The following is a 24453-nucleotide window of genomic DNA, read 5'->3' as shown; positions in this document are numbered from 1 at the left end:
TCTCTCTCTCTCTCTCTCTCTCTCTCTCTCTCTCTCGTTTTGTGTCTTCTGATATTTACAGGAACATGTGTTAGGATAAATCTCGAGGGGGACATTGCGTGGGGGACCTTGGCTGATTCCATTGCAGGCGAGGGTGACGGAGGGGTGGTCGGGGACAAACACACCAGGTAAACAAAGGTTAGTGATAAGTTTTATTAGAAAGGGGAGGGTGGAAGGAGAAAAGAGACAGAGAGGGGACAGAAGAGAAGAGGGAGACAGGAAAAGTCCTGTCTGCCCCAGGGGAACATTGGGAAGAGAGAGAGAGAGAAGCAGGCAAACAGAGCTGGAAAAAGATGAACAGGGAAAGAGCAAAAAGAGAGCTAAAGTGGGCGGGGTCCGTCTTTTAAAGGATCCTTTGCACCTGCGTGCAGACTATGCAACTATGGAACCCTGGGCTGACCAGGGCGCTGCTTGAGTGCATTCGGCCAGGTGACAGGGGTGGGCCAGCATAACGCCTGAATCATTACAACATGGACAGCTTGCAATAACTGCACCACTGAAGAAAACGTCTCTCCCTCTCTTAGCAACCACTAGCTGCCTAGAGATCCTCAGGGAGGGACAGGACATGGGAGCTTGTTTCCCCTCCACGGGGGAATATTGACAGGCCCACCAAAACCTGTGCAGGTCTTGTGTAAGAACCACAGGTGCTGAGAGTTCACGCCTGCCACAGCCGAGCCCTGCCCGGAAGACAGCGTTCCATGACATTCGACCCCTTCCTCCATCTCTTTGATGCCATTCCTTTATTTATTTTTTTAATGGGTTTCTGAAGCTTCACTTACAATACAGTTCATTAATTTTAAAGGGTACAATTTGATAAATGCCAACAAACACATTGCTCCACCATAACCGTAATGTAAACACTTCCAAAGCCTCCTTGGTTTCCCTTTGGCCCCGCCACAGCTGGGTTCCCCTTTGGCCCCGCCACAGCTGGGTTCCCTTTCCTTGCCACAAGCCCCTAGAACCAGTGATCTGCTTCCCGCCGCGTAGTCTTTCCTTTTGTTGAATTTCATGTAATCAGAAGGAGAATTCAGAACATAGCGTTTTTGTGCCTGGTTGCTTTCATTTGGTGGGATTGTGAGATTCATCTCGCAGATCACTCCTCTGATAGCTCAGTGGGAGTCCTTTGTGTGGATTTTGGTAATTTGTTTCCCATTTATCAGCTGATAGAAATAGGGGTATTTCCAGGTTCAGCTTGTAGAAATACAGCCTCCATAAGCATCCCAGACACAGTAACCGGGTGGTTGCATGCTCTTCTGACAAGGATCCGGGCTGATAGAAGACAATGCATTTGATTTTCCTGGGGTGTGGGGGTTCCCTCAAAGCGTGGGTGAATAGAGACAGTGGGTCACCGTGTGATGTGGTGTTTTGGTGAGGTGTAACTTTACGAGACGCTGTCAAATTGTGTTCCAAAGCGACACACTGTTGCATTTTTACCAACAAAGCTTGAGGGTTCCACCTTGGAGCGGGAGGCTCTTTCCTGTGGAAGTCCATTGCTTGCACTCCAGCGTTTCCAGTCTTTGTCTTCATTTCCCAGTTGCCTGTCATTCTTTGTCTAGGGTTTAGGCCCCATGAGCATTTTACCCATTCAGTGTTAAGTCACAACTCACCGTAACCTTCTTGTCCTTCTGGCCTTTGCTGTCTTTTTACCGCATCTTCCACAGTAACTCCTGAGTCTGCTGTGCAAAAATGTGTTGTACATGAGCCAGCTGGGACTGGACATCACACATCTCCTGATCTCTTAGTTGTGGTTTTCTCTAATGGTCTCTCTTGCAAAGAGAAATTTGTTTCATAAGGGGTGAGAACTATACTCATCTGAGGATGTAAGAATAAAAATTTATAGTTAGGAATTGTGCTGGTTTAGGAAACTCTGTTTAAACCATTTTAAATCTCAGAGCAGCACCTGGCATGAAGGTAAAGCTTTAATCCCAGCATATGGGAGGCAGAGGAAGGAGGATATCTTTGTGAGTTGGAGGTCAGACAGAGTTATATAACAGACTCTGTCTCAAAAAATAAATTCTAGCCAGGCAGTGGTGGTGCACGCCTTTAATTCTAGCACTCGGGAGGCAGAGGCAGGCGGATCTCTGTGAGTCCGAGGCCAGCCTGGTCTCCAGAGTGAGTATTAGGACAGCCTCCAAAACTACAGAGAAACCCTGTCTTGAAAGAAAAAATAAATAATCTAAAAATCATAGAGAAACATGTATACATAATTGGCTCAAATGCTCTGTGGTAAGAATAGCAACAGAAGAGCTGGTGGGGTGGCTCAGTGGATAAAGGGGCTTGCCCCGAGCCTGATAACCTGAATTCGGTTCATATATTTATTTACAGAATGAAACAGATTGAACTGGAGGACATTTTACTACTTGAAGTGAGTCAGACACAGAAAGACGAAATAATTGTCAATCACTTATAGATAGCACCACACATTTAGAATATCGTATCAAATTGTGTAATTAATATCAAGAAATTATGAAAGCAAGTAATAGATTTTAAGATTAGGAAAAGGGGAAAGGCTGGAGAGATGCTGGGCAGTTAAGAGCCCTGGCAGAGGACCAGGGTTCAGTTCCCAGCACCCACATGGAGACTTACAGCTCAGTGCCACAGGATCTGTTGCCCTCTTCTGGATTCTAAAGGTATTGCAGTCACACGGCACACATACATACATGCAGGCAAAACACCCATGCACATAAAATGAAGTAATTTTTAAAAAAGGAAAGTAAAAGGGCAAGATAGTCTAAGTTTTCTTCCTTTTTCTTTTCAGAAAGAATCTCAGCGTTAAAGCTAGAGAGTGGCCAGTCCAACTAACAGATTTTAAACTGTTTAAATGGGGGAAGGTAGACAAGAGTTATCTGTCACAAATGAACCCTGATAAGCCACAAGACTTTAGGCAAATCACTTTTCGAGTTACTGAGTGAGAATCCAACCACTTAGTATTTCCCAGGTCTTTAGCCCAGTGCCTGGGACATAGTAAGCACTGAATAGACAGTGTCTTATTTTATTTTCTTTTAAAGATTTACTTATTATGTATACAGTGTTCTGTCTGCATGCATGCCTGAACACCAAAAGAGGGCGCCAGATCTCATTACAGATGGTTGTGAACCACCATGTGGTTGCCGGGAATTGAACTCAGGTCCTCTACAAGAGCAGGCAGTGCTCTCAACCTCTGAGCCAGTCTCTATTTTTGATATGGTTCTGATGCTGAGTAACAAGCGGGCTGGTGTCAGCAGTTGGCAGGCCTGAGTTCATCAGCAGGTCAGTTCCTAAAAGCAATTTGAGGAACTGTTTCTCAGTTATTCATGGTTGGGGGAGTTGTTTGTCTTAATTCTTGGAACTGCTCTTTTTTTGGGGGGAGGGTCAATTTGGTTTTCTGCTAATTGATACTATACGTGACCTTGGACAAGCTGGTTAACATCACTGAGCCTTTGGGAATGTAGGAAGAATGTTAGCCAATGAAATGAGTGCAAAGCACTTAGATGGGACCCAGTCTAGCACAGGGTCCCAGCCTTAGTCACCGTGCCACGCTCCTTCTTAATAAGTGTATACAGGTTGGGTGTGGTGGAACGCAACAAGCTGAGGCAGGGGGATGACTACCTAGCAATACTCTGCCAAAGTAAAAAGGATGCAGGAGGCCGGGGATGGGGACACAACTTCCCCTGTTATAATACCCATATCAGCTCCACACTGATTTCTAGGGACACTTTGCCTATTAACTTGTATAATCTGATATTGATAGACAGAAGACCGTTATTACCTGGAATCCTCAGGACACCCCCCCCCCCATTTCAAATCTAAGATGTAGAATGAATCTGTGATTACTTGATAACAAATTAAGCTGATAAAAGCCTTCAAGATAGATTGGTGACCCAAGGTGATGATGGACTTCCCATGGTTTCTGGCAGCTCAAGAGTACTCCAGATGCCAGGTGGAGGTGGTGTGTTACGATAAATCTTTCCGCCAAAAGCCACTGAGCCCCACCGCCACGTGTACGCTTTATGCCAGCCGCCCGCCCGAATTACGCCCAAATAAATACACAGAAACTTGTATTAGGTACAAAGCTGCTTGGCCAATGACTAGGACTCTCATTTGCTAGCTCAGTCTTAACTATCATAAATCTATATATTTTATGAGACTTATCTTATTGGACGCCTTATTGGCGTCCTTCCTTGCCTGGTGGATCACATTGTGCCGCTGGAGCAGGAGCCGAGGGGAAAAGGGGCCCTTCCTGTTTCTCCGTCACTTAAATATGAGTCTCCTTGCTATGTCACTTCCTGCCTGGATCACACTTCTCTACTACATTTCCCAGAATCCTCTTTGACTCCTAGTCCCGTCTACTTGCTGTCTCATTGGCCAAACAGTATTTTATTTAACAATCAATAAGATAAACATACACAGAAGTACTTTCCCCATCAGTGGTGCATGCCTTTAACACCAGTACTGGGGAGGCAGAGGCAGAGACAGACGCAGGTGGATCTCAGTGAGTTAGGCTAGCCTGGTCTAGTTCCAGGACAGCCAGGACTATACAAAGAAACCCTGTCTCTAAAACAAACAAACAAACAAACAAACAACCCCCCCCCCACCTGGCCAACCTATATGGCATCCTCAAGTTTGGAAGGGTCAAACAGACAAGTAGCATTTATTTGGGATCTGAAAAATTGGGGCAACAGGGCTGCAGCACCCTGACATAAGGGCCACCAAGAGACCTCACTTGCCTTTCTTGTGTTATATTACAGCCACACCCCTGCTCCCCTTGAAGATGGAGAAGATGCTGGTGGCCTGTTTGCTAATGCTTGGGCAGTTCCTCCTTCTGCCGGCTGGAGCCAGAGATCGTCCCCAAGCCAGGTTCCCCTCCAGAGGCCGCCATGTCCGGACACATCCCCAGACTGCACTGCTGGGTGAGTGAGGAGCGCCCACAGCAGCTCCCAGTGGTGTGGATCAGGGAGGGTCCTGGACCAGAGCACAGGGACTGGGGGGACTCCTGCCTCTGGGTGCTCTGATGGCTGTGCTGGGGCTGGGGAGGGGGGAGTGGGAGGGTGGGGTGGGGAGGAATCCCACTGGCGACTGGTACATCTGAACTGAGAAGTGAAAGACCCCCCAGAAGGCTCAGGCCCCCAGGATCTCGGTCCAGGACCACGGCCACCCCAGTCACCAGGAGGAGCTGAAAGCTTGATGCAAACTGCATGAGGCTTTATTGTAGTTGTTTAACGAGTTAAGGTTCTTTCATCCACCCACCATGGCGGATGGCTAGAAAGACGGCTCGAAGCGTCTGCATAGAGATCTTATAGGGCAGCATAAGGGGAGTGTCTAGGGGTACGCACAGGCTCAGGATTGGTGTGCCTCCAGGCTTGGAGGGTTTGCCCTGTGTTGATTGGCCCACTGGTTGTTATGGCCCATAGGCCCTCCCAGGGTGGTTGCTATGCTCTGCTTGTCATTGCTGTGCGCTTGTCCGTAAAGCACACCCAGAGCCGTAAAGCATAGCACCACCAGCTAACTTCTGATTGGTTCCTTGCCACGAGGCAGGCATCTGACTTCCTAGTGACCAGGCAAGTACGTGTTCGGCTGTTATGGCTGCCGAAATGGGGAACTGGTCCCTTCAGGAAATATCCAGTTTTTCAAGTTACATTTAAGCTTCTATTGTAAAGCCTTGGGTTTAATGTGAGCTCATGACATTGCTCCAATACACAGGGCAAAGAGTTTTCTTTTGGCCAGGGGTGGGGGGTGGGAGTATGTGTGTGGATGCACACCTTTAATCCCAGCACTCAGGAGGCAGAGGCAGGTGGATCTCTGTGAATTTGAGACCAGCCTGGTCTCCAGAGCGAGTTCCAGGATAGGCTCAAAAGCTACACAGAGAAACCCTGTCTCAAAACAAAGCAAAACAAAACAAAACGCAACCAAAAAAGGAGTTTTCTTCTGAAAATGTCCCTGATGGACTTGGCCTGGACAGGGGTGTCATGAGAAAAAAAAGTGTATTAAACTTGTCTGGATAAGTCTGTTAGTATTCCAGCTTACGGTGGTGTAGGGAAAAGCAGGCATGACAGAGAGGTGGAGGTGAAGGGGCCAGCTTCCCTCTTGGCAGCCACAACGGCAGAACACGTGCTTCTATGACCTTGTCCTAGACACTAGAAAGTCAGATGCCTGTCTCGTGACAAGGAACCAATCAGAAGTTAGCTGGTGGTGCTACGACCCTGTGTGTGCTTTACGGACAAGTGCACAGCAATGACGCACAAAGCATAGCAACCACCCTGGGAGGGCCTATGGGCCATAACAACCAGTTGACCAATCGACACAGGGCAAGCCCTCCATGCCTGGAGGCACACCAATCGTGAGCCTGTGCGTACCCCTAGACACTCCCCTTACGCTGTTCTATAAGATCTCTTGGGAGGCCCTAGGAGCCGTCTTTTGCTAGCCATCCGCCATGGCGGGTGGGTGAAAGACCCGAGCTAACATGGGGTTAGCTCGTTAAATTACAATAAAGCCTCGTGCAGATTGCAGCAAGCTCTCAAATCCGCCTGGTGATTGGGGTGACCGAGAACGTGGCCTGGGACCCCGGATACTTGAGTTTTCCCGGGGTCTAACAGAGGCAGGAGGTATGGAAAGTGGTAGTTCCCTGTTATTTCCATCTAGTGAACATGTTTTCTCCAGAAAGAAAATGCCTCGAAAGATAACAGAATACCCACAGATTGTCTGGTCTGACAAGCAGGCTGGCCAACTGTGGTGACGTCTTGTTTGTACTCTAACAAATAAAGCTTGTCTGAAGATCACAGGGCAGAGCTAGCCACTAGTTAACCATAGAGGTCTGGAGGTCTGTACAGACAGACAGGAAGTGAGATGGCTGGGTGGGGAGAGGAAGTTTATATGGTGAGAGGAGACGGGAGCTCATCCCCTCTTCAGCTGAAGTCGGCGAGGTAAGAGCTGGCTGTGGCTTGCTCCTTTGTCTCTCTGGTCTTTCAGCATTTACCCCGATATCTATCTCCAGGTTTTTATTATTTTGACTAATTATAAAACTCGTGCATCAGCCAATATAGCGAGAGGATATTTTGGCATGGACCTGGATTAAGTCCTGCTGCTGTTTCTTGCTGGCTGGGTGACTTCTCTAGGCTCGGTTCCCTTGTCTGTAAAATGGACACAGAAACGTTGACCTTGGAGCATTTTCCAGGGAGTAAACGAGGTGATTTCTGTAAATTCTAAATATACAGTAAACGTTGGCTTTAGCATGCGTCTACATGACAGTCTCTGAAACACTTTACGTTTATGGCTTGTGGGCAGCTGTTAGAGCCTGGGCCCTTTGGACAGATACGGGGAGCCCTGTTTCGATAGGGCAGAACCTTTTCTGATGTTGACTGAACAGTGACCTGGTCTTTAGTCTCCTGAGAGTCCCAGGTTCATAGTGCCAACCTGTCAAGTAAACACAAGACTTCTGTATACGTTGAAAAGAAATGGGAAATGTTTAGCATTGATTCCAGGGTTAAAAAAAAGTCATTTCAAGATACTTATGTGGTTAGCATTATATGTGTTTAAGTATATATAAATAACCAAACAACATATCCTGATGCTTCCTAGGTCACCACCTGCAACTGCATGGTTGGGTTTATTTTACTTTTTTATGATGTTAGGGAGGGAACCCAGAGCCTTTCACATACTAGGGAAGCATGGCGTCACAGAGCTGTGTCTGAAGTCCCACAAGGAATTTTACATGAGGCTGGTTTGGGGGATGAGCCATCCCTGGCTTAACTGGGAAAACATAACCCTTCTTTTTCTTCTCTTGGCTCCAAGTCTGTCTGTCTCTCTCACGAACACACTCATCAGTATCTGAATTGGTAATACTAAAACTTCTGAGCCAAGAGGTAGACACCTATTTTGCCAAAGGCATTGGTCCCCGTGTGATGGTTTAAATGAGAATGGCCCCAGTAGGCTCATACATTTGCCTGTTTGGGCCCCAGTTGGTAAATTGTTTGAGGAGGATCAGAAGGATTAGGAGGTGTGTCCTTGTTGGAGGGGGCGTGTCCTTGTTGGAGAGGGTGTGTTCTTGTTGGAGAGGGTGTGTCCTTGTTGGAGTAGGTGTGTCCTTGCTGGAGGAGGTGTGTCCTTGTTGGAGAGGGTGTGTTCTTGTTGGAGGGGGTGTGTCCTTGCTGGAGGGGGTGTGTTCTTGTTGGAGGAGGTGTGTTCTTGTTGGAGTGGGTGTGTCCTTGCTGGAGGAGGTGTGTCCTTGTTGGAGAGGGTGTGTCCTTGTTGGAGGGGGTGTGTCCTTGTTGGAGGGGGTGTGTCCTTGTTGGAGGGGGCGTGTCCTGTTAGAGGAGGTCTATCACTGGGCAGCGGCTCACATGTAAGCTCTCAGCTACTGCTCCAGGGCCATCTTGTCTATTGTCACGGTCCTCACCGTGATCATCACGACTAACCCTCTGGAACTGTTAATTGAGGCCCCAGTTAAATGCTTTCTTTTTGTAAGAGTTGCCTTGGTCTCTGTCTCTTCACAGCAGTAGGACAATTACCAAGACCTCCCTCTAGTGTCACCCCCACTTCCTCGTTTTCCTGGGGACAGGGCACACCTCCAACCTGGGCCTGGAAGTGCCATGCTGTGTGTGATTGCTCTGCTGAGCCTTGCACGCTGATGTTTCCAGACATGCAGAAAGACAGCTGCTCACAAAGGAGGTTGGAGGATAGCCACGAACTGCAAAGCAAACCCTGCAACTCTGGCCAGTGTTCCGGATCACAGTCTGCTTTGGGTTTGAGGGGAACCAGGGTGGAGAAGCCACCACACTTGTTGGCTGGCCTTAGCCCGATCGTGTGACCTTCTCTTCATCCTCACAATGGGGTATCTTGTATTTTGTGTGTGTGTGTGTGTGTGTGTGTGTGTGTGTTATTCTTTCTATGTTCAGAGCTCTGTCCAGGCCACATTGCCTTCCTGGAACAAGTTACTCTGATCACATTTGTGGTATCTCTCAGCATGATGTATTCCCTGATTATTTGCTTATAAGAGTTTCTCTGAACTTTGAGTTGAAACAAAATTGTCTCTTAGGTTATTTTACTTATTTATTTATTTATAGATAGGGTCTCAGTACATAGCTCTCTCTGGTCTGGAACTCTCTTTGTAGACCAGGCTGGCCTCAAACTCCAGAGATCTTGCCTGTGTCTACCCCCTGAGTGCTGGGACTGAAGGCATGTGCCACCATGCCCAGCCTACTTAGGTTAAGTTTTGTTCAAACTTTTTAGGTTTATTATTGTTGTTTGTTTTACCAAGACAAGGTTTTTCCGTGTAGCCCTGGCTGTTTCTGGAACTCACTCTTGTAGACCAGGCTGACCTTGAACTCACAGAGATCTGCCTGTGCTGGGGTTAAAGGTGTGCACCATCGCACCCTGCCCAAAAAAGAAAAAAATATGTGTATTTTATATCTTGTATTCAATTCAGAGTCTCTGTAACAATGGGGCCAGGGAGATGGTTCAGTTGGTAAAACGCAAGCATAAGTTCAATCCCCATAAGTCATCTTAAAAGAAAGTACTGTGGGCTGGTAAGTCCATAGTGGAGACTGAGGGTTCACAGGGCTCAATGGCTAGCCAGTCTAACCTACTTGGCCAGCCTCAAGCAGGCAAGAGACAGTCTCAAAAGAGCAAAGAGGATGGAATCATGAGGAACAACACCTAAAGTTGACTTCTGGTCTACACACTCATGCATACCCATTCACCACCTACACACACACACACACACACCACACACCCATTCCTCTTGTCAATGTTTGTAGGCCATTCACTCCTCTATCCCCATGGGCTCCCCCCCTCCCTATTCATCCATGTGAGATTTCTGTGTTGGGACAGATACAAGATCTAGGGTAGAAGGCTTAAGATCAGTAGCCTCCAAGAAGAGTGTGCCATGAGGTGATGGGGAACACACTTATAGAAAGATCATTAATTTCGAAGACTCTGTGCAACCATGCAGGCATTTTCGAATTAACCAGTCTGCCAGCTGAGCATGATCTACAAGCTTCTTGACCTCAGGAGTCTTCCTCACATACTCAGGGATAAATTGAGAGTCTCAAAGAGCTTCTTGTGGGCTAGAAATGTCTCGAGAGTTACCACACCAGGAACTACATTGAGGAACTTAGTTAACAAAAAACAATAAATCCATACTATGTTGACATAAGCTATTTTATTAAAATTTATTTTATCAAGCCTGGCAGTGGTGGTGCACACCTTTAATCCCTGCACTCGGGAACCAGAGGCAGGTGATCTCTGTGAGTTCAATGGCAGCCTGGTCTACAGAGTGAGCTCCAGGACAGCCAGGGTACACAGAGAGACTCTGTCTTGAAAAACCCTGAAAAATGTTTTTATCAATAATAAAATTAGTGAAAACAGCATTTATGTCTTTAAAATTTGCAAACCTATTTGGTGTTTGCTTTAATATAACATTCCTGGAGTCCTGCTTTCAATCTGTGATGATTTTGGGGGGTGGGGTAGTGTTGGGAGTTGAACACAGCCTTGGGCATGCTAGGTAATTGCTTTGCTTTTTAGCTACATTTCCAGTCATGGGATGTTTTGCTTGGGCTATACATAGATACCACATATTGCATATATTTGGAGGCCTCTTGTAGCAGTCTTCTCCTGTAGACTCTTCTATGATAGTACATGAAACTTGACAGGCAGTAGCTTCTTGAAATTAATTGTAGTGTGGAATCGAAAACACACTGGTTGACGTTGTTTTGTTATATACACTCACAAAAGGGTGACATAATGAGAGGGGAACATATGTGTTATGAACCCAGGCCTGACCTCATGGATCATCTGAAGGAGTCCCAGGGAACCTCGGGGTCCCCAAACCTCTTCCAAGAGAGTGGTTTAAGGCAACACTACCCGTGGAGGCCATGACCACTGGAGAGCCCCAGGGATGAGCAGACAGCAGAGCGATGAGAATGGGGCTCAAGGCAAACTTGGACATTGGCCTCAAGATGGTGGGCTGTCCCAGGTAGGGGATCTGAAAAGGAGACAAGCCAAGAAGAACAAGGAAATATTGATTTAGGACTTCAGGGCCTTCGAGGACAAGTCTGAGCCTTTCTTTAGCAGACTGTAACCGAGGGGCCGTCTAGACCTCAGCCTTCCTGGGTGGGCAAAAGTCAGGGTCTAACTAGTCATCTGACTTGCATTCAGAGCAAATGCTCTGTGCCTATAGGAGGACACGGATTCCCCAGCCTAAGTCCCTTCCAGGCTGTGATGGTGACAAGTGGGGTCAGTGCAGGATTCGTGCTATTCCCAGAGTCCTTAGGTTTCTTCCCCTTTTACCAAAGGCACACACTCTCTTACCAGTTCCTCCCCAGACCCCTCAAGGTAAGGCTAGCTGGACACAATCCCATCCATAGATACTGCCGCACCCTGTATGTGCATTTGTTTTCTTTTATACATCACTGTCCTGTCGGGGGTGGTGTGTGTGTGTGTGGGGGGGGGTTACTATTTCCAGGGCAACCAGCACAGCATAACAGCCTATGTAGAAACCCTCACTGTCTGGCTTTAATTGCTCACACTTTCTCTATGTCTCCGTTCCTGAGAGGGAGTGCAAAGCAGTCTCTTAATGGTCTTTTCCCGTGGATATTCTGCTGCTAGTTTGCTTTCCTAGTTTTGTCTCTCTCCCGGTGTTGTTGGAGGGTTTTTTTCCTTTCTGCACTTTCCAGCCTTGCTCACTTGGTTTCTACTAACTGACCTTGACATCTTTTCCTTTCCGAATATTCAGCCTCCCCTGCAGCAGTGCCACCCACGTAGAATCCCATGTTTGTTTCACAAGGGGCACCTTGAGGCAGTGTGAGCCTCAAGAAGTGAGCGGTAAAGACTAAAATGGATGCTGGCTCCTTAGTCTGGACTGGGCAGGTGGGACCAGAACCGCTAATCTCCTTCCCATACAGAGTCAGGGAAAATTTCAGAGGTTCCAAGGGTACAAGGCAACAGAATTTAGGGATACTTCTTTATAAACGTTATTTTATTACTCAAAATTCAGCTAATGCATGTAGGAAATCTGTATTAGTCAGGGTTCTCCAGAGTAACATAGTTTCTAGAATGACTTTCTCTATATAGAAAGGGTATTTATTAGGATGACTTACAGGCTGTGGTCTAGCTAATCCAGCAATGGCTGACTGTGAACAGAAAGTCAAAGAATCCAGTGGTTGTTCAATCCTCAGGGCTGGATGTCTCAGCTGGTCTTCCGTATACACCGGAATCCTGAAAGAGCGGGCTGTAATGCCAGTGAAGGAATGCATTTGCCAGCTAGGTGAGGGCAGGCCAGCAAAAAGCAAAAGCTTCCTTCTTCCTTGGCCTTATAGTCCTTATATGGCTTCCAGCAGAAGGTGTGGCCAGATTAAATGTGTCTTCCCACGTCAAGACCCAGATTACAGGCATGTTTTTCCCCAGCCCAAAAGACCTGGATTGGGGCTGGAGAGATGGCTCAGTGGTTAAGAGCACTGGCAGCTCTTCCAGAGGACACAGGTTTAATTCCCAGCATCCACATGGCAGCTCCCAACTGTCTACAACTCCAGTTCCAGGGGATCTGACAACCCTCACATAGACACACATGCAGGCAAAAAAATCAATGCACATGAAAATAAATCATTAAAAAGGTTGTATTATAAATATAAAAAATAGCCGGGTGTTGGTAGCGCACACGTTTAATCCTAGCACTCGGTAGGCAGAGGCAGGCAGATCTCTGTGAGCCAGCCTGGTCTACAGAGTGAGTGCCAGGACAGGCTCCAAAATTACACAGTCTGGAAAAACAAAACAAAATATACTTTTAGTCCCAGCACTCAGGAGGCAGAGGCAGGCATATCTCTGTAAATTTGAGGCTGGCCTTGTCTACAAAGATAATTCCAGGACAGCCTGAGCTTTTACACAGAGAAACCCTGTCTTTAAAAACCAAAACCAATACACACACAAAAAACAAACAAGCAAAAAAAAAAAACAACCCCAAAACAAAACAACAACAACAACAAAGCCCAAAACAACCAAACAAAAAAGCTTCAACTGACCAACCAACCAACCAACCAAAAAGATCTGGATTAAAAGCATGCCTTTCTACCTCAAGGGTCTGGATTTAGAAGTAGATCTTCCCACTTCAAATTAAGGAAAAATCCCTCACAGGTGTGCCCTCCATTTTTGGATTCTAGTTAGTTCCAGATGTAGTCAAGTTGACAACCAAGAATAGCCATCACAGAGTCTAAGGTTTCATCTCTAAACTTTGCACTTTGGAAATCACAACATATCACGAACTGTATTTACTACATTTTGCATACACCTTTAATTAAGTCTGACATTAAAATGGTGGTAGAATTGGTTGCTGAGGAGATGGCTGAGTGAGTGAGGGTGCTTTGCTCCTCACTCATTTGCTGGCTTGAGTTAGAATCCCCAGCAACCATGTAAAACACTGTGCGTGGCCATGCATTTACCTGCAACGCCAGTGTTGTGGGGGCAGATATAGGAGAATGAGTGGGGCTTGCTGCCTACCTTCCTAACTCCAGGTTCAGAGAGAACCTCAAAGGAATGAGTGACAGAGCAGGGCAATCCTTCCTCGCTCTGGAGACCAGGCTGGCCTCGAACTCACAGAGATCCGCCTGCCTCTGCCTCCTGAGTGCTGGGATTAAAGGTGTGCGCCACCAACGCCCGGTTTCATCCTTTGAAACTACTTTGGGAGGCTACAATTTTTTATTTTCAAATTTCGCCAAGATTTCTGGTTTTCATTTTCTTCTATCTGGAATCTTTCTTCAGCCAAGACCTATTGTGCTGGATAGTTTTAGGTCATCTTGACACAAACTAAAGTCATCTGAGAGGAGGAAACCTCAATTAAGAAAATGCTTCCATAAGATCAGGCTGTAGGCAAATCTGTAGCACATTTTCTTAATTAGCGGTTGGTGGGGGAGGTCCCAGCCTGTTGTGGGTGGTGCCATCCTGGGCTGGTGGTCCTAGGTTCTAAAAGAAAGCAGGCTGAGCAAGCCATGAGGAGCAATTCAGTAAGCAGCTCTCCTCTGTGGCCTCTGCATCAGCTCCTGCCTGCAGGTTCCTGCCCTGTTTGAGTTTCTGTCCTGACTTCCTTTGATGATGAACAGCAAGTCAATGTATAAGTGTAAGCCAAATAAAGTCTTTTCCTCCCCAACCTACTTCTGGTCATGGTATTTCATCGCAGTAATAGAAATCCTAGTCTGTTATCAGCTACAGTCAAGCCAAATGCCAACTCCCACCCCTCCCAACCAGGCAGGCCACACCCATTGTGGGTTGCCTGCCAATGAGTATCTTATATTCTGCCTGCCTGACTATCTTATATTCTAAGGGCCAGCAGTGGTCCCTACCTCTGAGAGATTGGCATTCTGGTTATTTTTGTACTTGCTTAATGCTTAGCACCAGGCTGTGACTCACTTGGAAAGAGGGGAGTGTGGTTCATGGATCACAGCACACGGAGGGCGGCTGATTTGTGAACCCCTGAGACAGACATTATTTCATTTAATCTCTGGGGGGAGAACACTGCTTGTTATGTGAGCCTTGTTATTGCCTCTTAGTGATGAGGAAGCAGGGTCTCCGAGAGGTGAAGCAATTTATCATCTTGTCAAAACTTTGCAAACCACACGGAAACCATGCCCAGCCTCATGAAAGGGGTGAGTGGCTTTGTATGTAGCGCCTGTACTCAGAGCAAAGAGAGGCATGCGTCCTATGCTAGGCCATGATGATTTCAGCCTGGGCTGATTCTCCCATGGGGACCTTTACGGAGGCCGTGAGACAGCTATACACCTGTCTGTGCAGCCACCATGGTCATGCTGAGGTCCCACTCACCGCCAGCCTTGGCACTGGTCCTGTTCGCAAAGCAGTGTGTTAATGCCTGATGGCTGACTCTGTCATTTGGATCGGTATTTCTTTATTTGCTTGCTTGTTAACTTATTCACTCGTTTCTTTAGTGGTGGTGGCGATCGGACCCTTGACTTTACACATTCAAGGTTGACTCTCTGTGTGGACACATCTCTACTGCCAGTTGATTCCAGTTTGTTTTTTTTCCTTCACTGTCTTATCTATTCTGTCTCTCCCAGCCCCTCGGTGTGTCTGTCTTAGAGATCTTCCAGTCTCAGCACCACCACCACCACCACCCCCGCCGTGGTGCTGGGATTACAGACATGCACACACCATGGATGCTGATAATCTTCATTCAGGTTCTCACCCGTGTGCAACAAACGCTCTTTACGGCTGAGCCATCTCCCAGCCCTGACTCCTGCCTTGATTTGACTACTACTTTTTTAGGTAAATGGTTTTCTTCTCTGAGACTCAGTTTGTTCCTCTCTAGAAGAGAAGGAGGTCAGTAGGTCCCTCAGGTTTTTTTTTCTGCGGAATGTGATACCGTTAATTCTTCTTTCTTTCCACACTCATCTGTGGTGTATAGAGTCTTGCGCTGCCTTTCATTCTTTCCAGGTAAGAGTGAAGAGAAACTACCACAGTCTGGAAGACGAGGGGGAAGTTTGGGGTAGGAAGAGTTGGGGAAGAAGTTTAAGGAGGAAGATGGGAAATAGGACCAAGAAGACCCTGGAAGGCTTGTGGGGAAACAGGTTATTTAGTCCCACACCCAGAAGGTCTCATTTAGCTTGTTTTGCAAGCTTAAACAGCTGCATTTCTTTTCTTTAAAAAATATTTATTTGTATTTTTTATTTACATTGATGTTTTGCCTGAATGTGTGAGGTATTCATATCTCCCAAAACAGGAATTATAGACAGCCGTGAGCTGCCATGTGGGTGCTGGGAATTGAACCCGTGACCTCTGGAAGAGAAGCCAGTGCTCTTAACCACTGAGCCATCTTTCCAGCCCCCAATAACTGTATTTCTGAAGACTCTAGTATAAGAACCATTACAGAAGCGTAATCTTTGAGGTGGGGTGGAAATGGGCAAGAGGAAGGCCTTGGGAGACACTGTGGAGTGTGAGCCAGGAAGAGGATTCGAGATGAATGTCATCTACAGGAAAAATTGCAGCTGGAGAATTCACTAACTTCAGGCTGTGCCCACGCTAGCATTTTCCTACCCAGGGAGAAGCTGGCAGAGGTAGGGCCCGTGCCTGTGTGGGGAGCCGGTCTCTTCCAGTGCCAACACAGCAGGGAGAAAGGGGGTCTCTCAGGGTCCGCTTGGCTGGAATGTATTTTTATCATTAGAACTTATCATAACAAATGAAGGTTGGAGTATAGAGCTTATGGGATTGTTTTAAACATAGAAAAGATTTTTGAAGTAAAATCCTCCCCCGTTGTTCAAATGCCCAGTCACTGTGACATTCAGCAGAATCATCGGAATTGTGAACCCAAGAGGGGGATACAGGAATTCCTCTATACAGGAATGCTGTTCTTTATCAAACTTTTCATGCCTGACTAATACGTAAACCAACCTCTGCTATCATTCGTTTTTAATAAACTATGTAAAACGAATTCCTCCCTCCTATCTTGTGATTAATGCTTGGGGAACCCTAGAAAGTGCAGCATCTGATTTCTAACAAGGCACAGATGTAAAAGCTTTCAAAGCCAACAGATGCGTCCATTTTCCCCTCCTATGCAGTCTGCCTCTTTCCTTCTGTTCCCTTCCCTCATCTTTCCTCTTTTATAGCCTTCTTTTATATCTTCTCATCTCAGCTTCTCTTGTTGCCTTCCTCAGTTCCCAAAAGCTGTACCCCCAGTTTGCCTGTGAGTTTTGTGCCTGCGGTATGTAGCTGTGGTGTGAAGTAGAGATGGGGTGGGGTCTTTTCTGTGGGTGACAAAGCCACTCTTCTCTGTTTCTTTCAAGGGCCCATCATGGGACGGTCATGTCTCTGGTCTTCGTATCTGACGCTAATGATGACAGGGATGGCAATGATGGCGGCCGAGGGGGCCGTTTGCTTATGTTGTTGTTATTTCTCCTATTGCCTGCCTGGAATCGTTCTTGGACAATTCACACTGCTCTTATTTCCACTTTACAGGCGAAGGAGCTGAGCCTTTGAGAAGTAGGGCATTTCATTCAGACTCCTAACAACTACCCGGTGGCCAGAGGCGGAATTTGGTGTTTCCTCTGCCCAAATGATTCTTCAGCTACGATCCTAGATATTCCTCTCTGTTCCACCACGTGAATTAATTGGGGTCCGTTCCATCCATCTGAATTGGGCTCATCTTTGAGGTCTCAATGGGAGCATTCCTATTCTGGGTCAAGATTTAAATCCCTCAGCATGCTGTACACCCTCGCTAGTACTGAGCCCCTACTGTGTCACCTGTGTGGTTCATTGTTATATCAGCAGTTCAGCGGTGAGGCTGGTATACAGCAGGCACCCAATACATCCGTAGGAAGGAGTAAATGAAGTCCCAGATGGGCAAAGAGGAATCTAGGAAGAGGCTACTGGACTTATGAAGGTTTCCAAAGGCAGGGAATATAGGGGACAGCCGAAAGAACTAAAGACCCGGAGCTTGGAAACTTGACGGGGGTGGTGTGTGTGTGTGTGTTTGACAGAGCGTATGTGTGCTTAAGTGTGTGAGTGTGTCTGCAAGTGGAGGCCAGAGATCAACGTTGGGTGGCTCCCCAAGATTCTCCACCTCACTTTTTGGATACAGAGTCTATCTTGGTTAGTAATAAAATCCCACGACCAATAGCAACTTGGGGAGGAAAAGGTTTTTTATTTCAGCTCACATTACCACATTACAGTTCACCGTCCAAAGCAGTCAGGGCAGGAACCAAAAGCACCCTGGGACACCTGCCCAGGTCTGGCACCACCCACAATAGGGTGGCCCCTCCCACATTAATCACTAATTAAGAACAGGGTTCCCTACAGCCTGATCTCATGGAGGTGTAATCTAAAATGAAGTTCTCTCAGATGACTCTAGCTTATATCAATCAAGTTGACAAAAAACTACCGATACAGGGTGTCTCACTGAGCCAGAGCTCACCCAGCACAGGGTGTCTCACTGAGCCAGAGCTCACCCAGCACAGGGTGTCTCACTGAGCCAGAGCTCACCCATTTGGCTGTACTGACTTACTCATCACTGTGCTGTCTGCCCACAGCACTGGGATTCAGAATCGAATGCAGCTATACTTGGCTTTTTGCATAGCTGCTGGGGCCCAGACTCTGGTGCTCATGATCACACAGGGAAAGCTCTTACCCACTGAGCACCTCCACAGTCCATTGGCTCCTGTCATGTTTTCAAACAGGGTTTCACTGTTCAGCCCCTCTGAGGCTGACATTACAGGAGTGTCCAACCATGCTCAGATCTAGTTGCTTTTTTTCTTGGCTGGGGCTCTCTGTTTTTCATTCCTCTCCCTCTCTCCTTTTTACCTCTTTCGCACCTTAGAGTAACAAGTTAGGATCATTTGCAAATTGGCAAATTGGTCCCCCCTCACCCTTCCTCTCCGCCTCTTTCTCCTTTCCCCCCTTTTACTGTCTTGTCTTACATACATCGCAGACATATACATAAATTTAAATATTAGCTTTTGTGCATATGAGGGAAAATGTGGTATGGGTCTGTCATTTCACTTTTAAAAGCTCCATTTCTGTTTTCCTGTGAATATCATAATTTCATTCTTTTAAAAAAGTTTTATTTATTTATTTCTTAATTTTATGCAATGTATTTTGACCCTGTTCACCCCATTCCTCCCTTTAATTCCTTTTAGATCTCACCCCCTACTTCCCACCCTTCCTTTGTGCTCTCTCTTTTTTTTTAAATAATCCATTGAAGTCAATTCATGCTGTCCATATACTGTAATTATTCCCTTAAAGCAATACTTCATATTCTTTCAAAATATTTGTATAAAGATTATCATCTTTACTTTTAAAAATCGTATCTAAGTATTTAAATGAGTATCACTGAAAAATGCAAAAAGGGCTTGTTTTATTAAACATTACACAAACAGCTGGTCAAAAGGAAATAGTATAGAGACTTGGGTGGTGGGTCAGTTTGTTGGAGCTTCCAGAAGAAGAGTAGACCACAGACTAGGGGTTTAAAACAACACAGATCCATTGTCTCATAATTCAGAAGCCTGGAGATCTGAGGTTGGTAGTCTGATTTCTTCTGAGCTCTCTGACCTGGGCTTGTGGATAGTTATCTCATTCCTGTGTCTCTTTACATGGCCTCTTTCCATGTACCTTTCTGTAGCTAAATTTCTTCCTTTAAAAACATTAGCAGTCACATTTATGACCACATTTAAAGTTAATAACGCTATCTTTCTATCTATCTATCTATCTATCTATCTATCTATCTATCTATCATCATCTATCATCTATCTATCTATCTATTTATCTATCATCTATTTTAAAGACATCTCACTTTGTAGCCCAGGCTGGCCTGGAACTCACTACAGTCTAGACTGGCTTCAAATTTGAGATGGTCCTCTTGCCACAGCTTCCAGAGTACCAGGGGTGCATCTGTGAGCCATCACATCCAACTCTTAATAACTTTTTTTGTTTGTTTTCTGAGATAAGACTTCATGCTTACCAGACTGGCCTCAAACACTATGTAGCTGAGGGTGACCCTGAATTCTAGTTCTGGGATTATAAATGTGAGCTACCACACCTAGCTCTTAGTAATCTCTAGAGGCCAAGGCAGTGGGGCCAAGATCTAACACTAATGCATAAACTAACTTTGTGGAGCCCTTTCTATGTGGAGAGATACGTTGTTCAGCCTAGACATGGGAGAGTGGTGCACCTTGGTCCTACCTCAACCAGGTGCAGGGACAGACTTAGTTGACATCCTAGGGGAGGCCTCACCCTCTCTGAGGAGCGGATAGGCCGTGGGATAGGGGAAGAGTGTGAAAAAAGGAGAGAGGGAGAACTGGGATTGGAATGTTAAAAAAAATAAATATATAGATAGAGGTCTTATTTTCAAATATGGTTAACTTCTGAAGTATTGGGGGTTAGAATTTCAACATATAAATTCTTAGCTTTTCAGTATATCTCCTGGGAAGCCACCTTGCTCCCCACTGTCCTGGTTTGTGAAAGAAATATATGTCAGGAAGTCTGAAGACTTCCTGAATAGCTTGCTGTTTCTTTCTGACTCCTCTGATGTGATGGATGGCTTCTGATGACATCCCCAAACAGTTCAGAGTGGTACTTACCAATGTCCACTTGCAGCTTTGAGTCATTAAAGCAGGCCCAACCTCCCATCTAGTTGCCCAGCCAACATCCTGGGGCTGCAGATGGGAAGCCAGTATAATGTAACCAGGGGGTGAAGTCGATTTGAGTAAGTTTTTTTTTTTCCTCAAAATCCAAAAATGAGAACCTCAAGTTGAGAAAAGCCTTCTTTCTATACATCCCAGGGAGCAAGGGAAGAGGAAAGGCAGGCTCTGTGTGTATTTTGGCTGCTCAGAGTTTGGCGGGGCTAAGCAGGGAAGGCGGGAGAAGGTCTCTTAAGCCCAACAGCCAGCAAATAAGTCCAAACTTCAAAGGAGGGTCTGGGTGACCAAATATACCAAGAGCTAAAGCTTGAGAAGGGCCGAGGGAAGCAAGACAGATGTTGGCTTTGGATAGTTTGAGCTCAGAGCCAGTAGGGGCCTATGGAAAGACATGATTTGTGTGGGCGCTGGGCCTTGAGAGGCCAGGGGAATGCCTCCAAATCAGGCTGAATCACAAGGGCTCCATCTAAGGGGGCTGGACCTGGCAAAGGCAATGGGAACCTGCTGTCTGTCTCCAGGTCTTCATTCCCCAGCACTGATGGCAGAGCTGGTACCTTTCTGCATGAACCACTCAATAAAGAACTGTATATTCTAGGACCCTTCTCTCTCTCCTCTCTCTCTCCTCTCTCTCCTCTCTCTCTCTCTCTCTCTCTCTCTTTCTCTCTCTCTCTCTCTCTCTCTCTCTCTCTCTCTCTCTCTCTCACACACACACACACGCACACACACACACATAAATGCAACCTTGTATTTTAGGCAACTTTTCCTATTTTTTGTTGAGCTACACTTGTAGTTATTCTTGGTTGGCATGGCATGTGAGCCCTGTGTTGGACATGTCTGATAGATGCTGGTGTTCTGGTGTCTGTCATGTGTGACTGTCCCAGCCTCTTGAAGCAGTATTTCCACTCTTCTCTTCCAATTAGACTTTTTGTCTTCAAAATGAGGAAATCCATCAATTTTATATAGCTTGTTAAGCTATATCAAAAAAAATCACTTAGTACTCATACACTATTATTTTTTGTTGTTTAATTAATTTGCCTGGTTTTTCATTCATCCAACAAACGTATTGAGAACCCATAGTGTGCAAGCATAACCTGTTCTGGATGTTAAGAATGCTCCCGCCAGGGTCATATCCAGCTCACTATCTGTCCTGCTTTATAGTTTGGTAATTCCACACCCTCCTTGTGTGCCAAGACTTGAATAGTCTATTGGGAAATTTCTTCACAGGATCTGTAAAAGGCATTCTTAACAAGTAATAAATTTACTTATGAAACGACCTGGGATTGGGGGCTGGACAGATGTCTCAGAGGTTAAGAGCATTGACTGCTCTTCCAGAGGTCCTGAATTCAATTCCCAGCAACCACATGGTGGCTCACAACCATCTATAATGAGATCTAATGCCCTCTTCTGGTGTGCAAGCATGTATGCAGACAGAACACTGTATACATAATAAATAAATCTTTAAAAAAAAGAAAAAAAAACCAACAACAACAACAAAAAAACCCAAACAAACAAACTAACTAACCAAAAACACATGGGATTGATGGCTTTCTGTTAAAGGGATTCACTTGACAACTTAAGGAACTTCTTTAAAAGCTATTCATTATTTTGGCTTTCATACTAATTTTTGGGTCTCTTCTAGTAACTGGTGGTTTCCTTAAAAGCCACCCCATTTGTCTGCATTGTCAAGTTTACTGGCATAAACGGCACTCCCCAACACCAAGCCACGTGTTAATAAGTGACTTGGTGTCCTTTAATAAAACGTGCCCAGGGTTTTGTTTTCAGAGATCATAGAACCTTTAGCCGATCATTCTGAAGAAACATTGAGATCTCCGAATAAGCTTGTGTCTTATATACAGGACATGAGCTCTTGGCTTTCCCAGTGACACTTGGCTTTGATGCTAAAGACTTAAAAAACCAATTTCTTACCTTACTTCTCTTGTCTCTTTGGCTCACGTTATGACCCCAAGTTCTCAGAAGTGCCAGTACTGGGTCACTGTTGAGCCCACAATATTTGCCTACATTCCAGTGAGGGGATCGTCTGCCTTCCCTAGCAAATTCCGGAGAGTAGACTTTCAGTGGTGGCGGGTCCAGTCTACTTGGGGACCAGCTGCCTTCAGGGTTGTCTGCAATCCCTCACACCAAGGGATTCTGAGCTTCCTGGGATGCTGTAGTCCTGTGGTCGTGGGGAGTCCCTGGCCCTGTGAGAATTTGATCTTAGGCTGGTCCATCCTGCTGGAAAAGGAGAGTCTGAGGTGTCTAGGCACACCAGAGGGAGTGCTCAGGCATTTTCTGACAACCCTACATACTCTTTTATTTTTCCTTTGATGATAACTTTTATTCTTTTCCTTTTTTTAAAATTTGAATTAGAAACAAGCTTCTTTTACATGTCAATCCCAGTTCCCTCTCCCTCCCCTCCTCCTCTGCACCCCTCCGACCCCCTATGCCACCCCCTTTCTGCTCCCCAGGGAGGGTGAGGCCTTCCATTGAGGGAATCTTCAAAGTCTGTCACGTCCTTTGGTGCAAGGCCTAGAACCTCCCACGTGGTCTGACATACTCTTGCCTTGTTAGTCTTCACCTGAGGATGCCAAATACTCCAGAGAAGATTTGGGGTGTTGGCAGATGCCTTGCTGGGAAGGAGAGGGGCCAGGGATTTGGAAAATTTTGAGTCTGTCCCAACTGAAGAAAGGTCTTGGCCTATTTTGTCGTCAGAATATTAATGGAAGTGTCCCGGGCTCAAGGGTTGAGGAAGAGGTACAGCAAGAGACTCCAAAGGATATGCAAAAGCCATTTGCCGTCATCTGAGTTTCTCTGCTCTGTCTTATCAAATGCTTTTCCTTCATCTAATGGCATCTATCTTGGTTTGATAATGTGGTGGGTATGTCATTAGGTTTCCTGATACCGAACCGATCTTTGCATTATTGGGGTCAATCTTAGTTGGTCATGATGTGGTGCTTTTTAATAATTTACTTCAATTATTTTCAGGGTTTTTAATAGCCTACACAAGTAGATCATTTTACAAGTTCATTTTTGGACTTTGACTCATACATGAGATTGGCTAGTTATTTCATATAATTTTCTCTCTTTTGTACTACCTGGTGTTGATATCACAGTTTAGTTTCATGAGAATACACACACACACACACACACACACACACACACACACACACACACACACACATATATATATATGAGGGATTATTTGTCCCTTAAAAAGTTTGCAAACATGCAAGGGAATTGATCTGTTTTGTACAAAGGATATCTTTGAAACTAACCTAATTTTATTAAAAACTGTCAGTCTGTGTTTAGTTTTGTGGCTTAGTTTGGAAATTGGTGTTTTCCTTAGGAATTGTCACGGTTGTGGTTGTCTGCATTCTCAAATGTGTTGCTACCGATCACAGTTCATGGTTCTAAGCTATGTTTTTGGTGTTCCCCCCCTTTTTATTTACATTAGAAACAGGCTTGTTTTACATGTCAATCCCAGTTCCCTCTCCCTCCCCTCCTCCCCTGCCCCCCACCAACCCTCCTAATCCTATCCCCTTTCTGCTCCCCAGGGATGGTGAGGCCTTCCATGGGGGGGGGATCTTCAAAGTCTGTCATGTCATTTGGAGCAGGGCCTAGACCCTCCCCCGTGTGTCTAGGCTGAGAGAGCATCCCTCTATGTGGAGTGGGCTCCCAAAGTCCATTCGTGTACTAGTAAGCTATGTTTTAATAGGCAACACAGCATACTTTTTTTTTTTAGGATCCAGTGTTTTCTTTTCATGGATCATAAATTTTTTCATAAGAATCTAAAGCAACATTGAGACCTGGGGATGGGTGTGTGTGTTGAAGAGAAATTGCTATTGATTCTCGTATTACTCTGGCCACTCCTGCCACTTAGGAAAGAGCTTTACAGTTCAAAGCACTGCTTGTCTTATCTCTCTTATCCTCACCAAGTCCTTGAGAGTTAGATTTTATAACGATACCTAATTTATAGATAAGAAAATCATGATCTGAGATGTCATCTCAGTTGCTTTTCTGTTGGTGTGACAAGACACCGTTGCCAATACTTTTAGATAGGAAAGCTTTTAATTGGTTTCAAAGGGCTAGAGTTTATGATGTTGGAGCAAGGGCATGGGGGCAGGAACAGCTGAGAGCTCACTCGTCCACAAGTAGGGGGTAAAGAGAGCTAACTGGGAACAGTGCAAGTAGCCCACCCCCAGTGACACACTTCCTCCAACAAGTTCTACACCGCCTAATACTTCCCAAACAGTTCCACCAACTGGGGTCCAAGTTTTATTTATTTATTTATTTATTTTGGTTTTTCAAGACAGGGTTT

At 45.8% G+C, this 24453-nt stretch overlaps 1 protein-coding gene across 3 annotated transcripts in view; it reads left to right on the top strand.

Annotated features, from left to right (window-relative positions):
• Positions 1–4789: 4789 nt before the first annotated feature.
• The window catches only part of Matn2 (matrilin 2), a 111465-nt gene continuing 91801 nt past the window's right edge, over positions 4790–24453 (top strand). For all 3 annotated transcript variants that reach the window (XM_035449639.1, XM_035449638.1, XM_035449637.1), the window contains exon 1: positions 4790–4928. In XM_035449639.1, coding sequence (XP_035305530.1) covers positions 4790–4928 — 139 coding nt within the window. The remainder of the gene's footprint in view (positions 4929–24453) is intronic.

This window comes from Cricetulus griseus, chromosome 10, assembly GCF_003668045.3.
Source record: "Cricetulus griseus strain 17A/GY chromosome 10, alternate assembly CriGri-PICRH-1.0, whole genome shotgun sequence".
Taxonomy (NCBI): Eukaryota; Metazoa; Chordata; class Mammalia; order Rodentia; family Cricetidae; genus Cricetulus; species Cricetulus griseus.
Note: the sequence above shows the minus strand (reverse complement) of the source record. Positions and strands in the feature narration are given on the sequence as shown.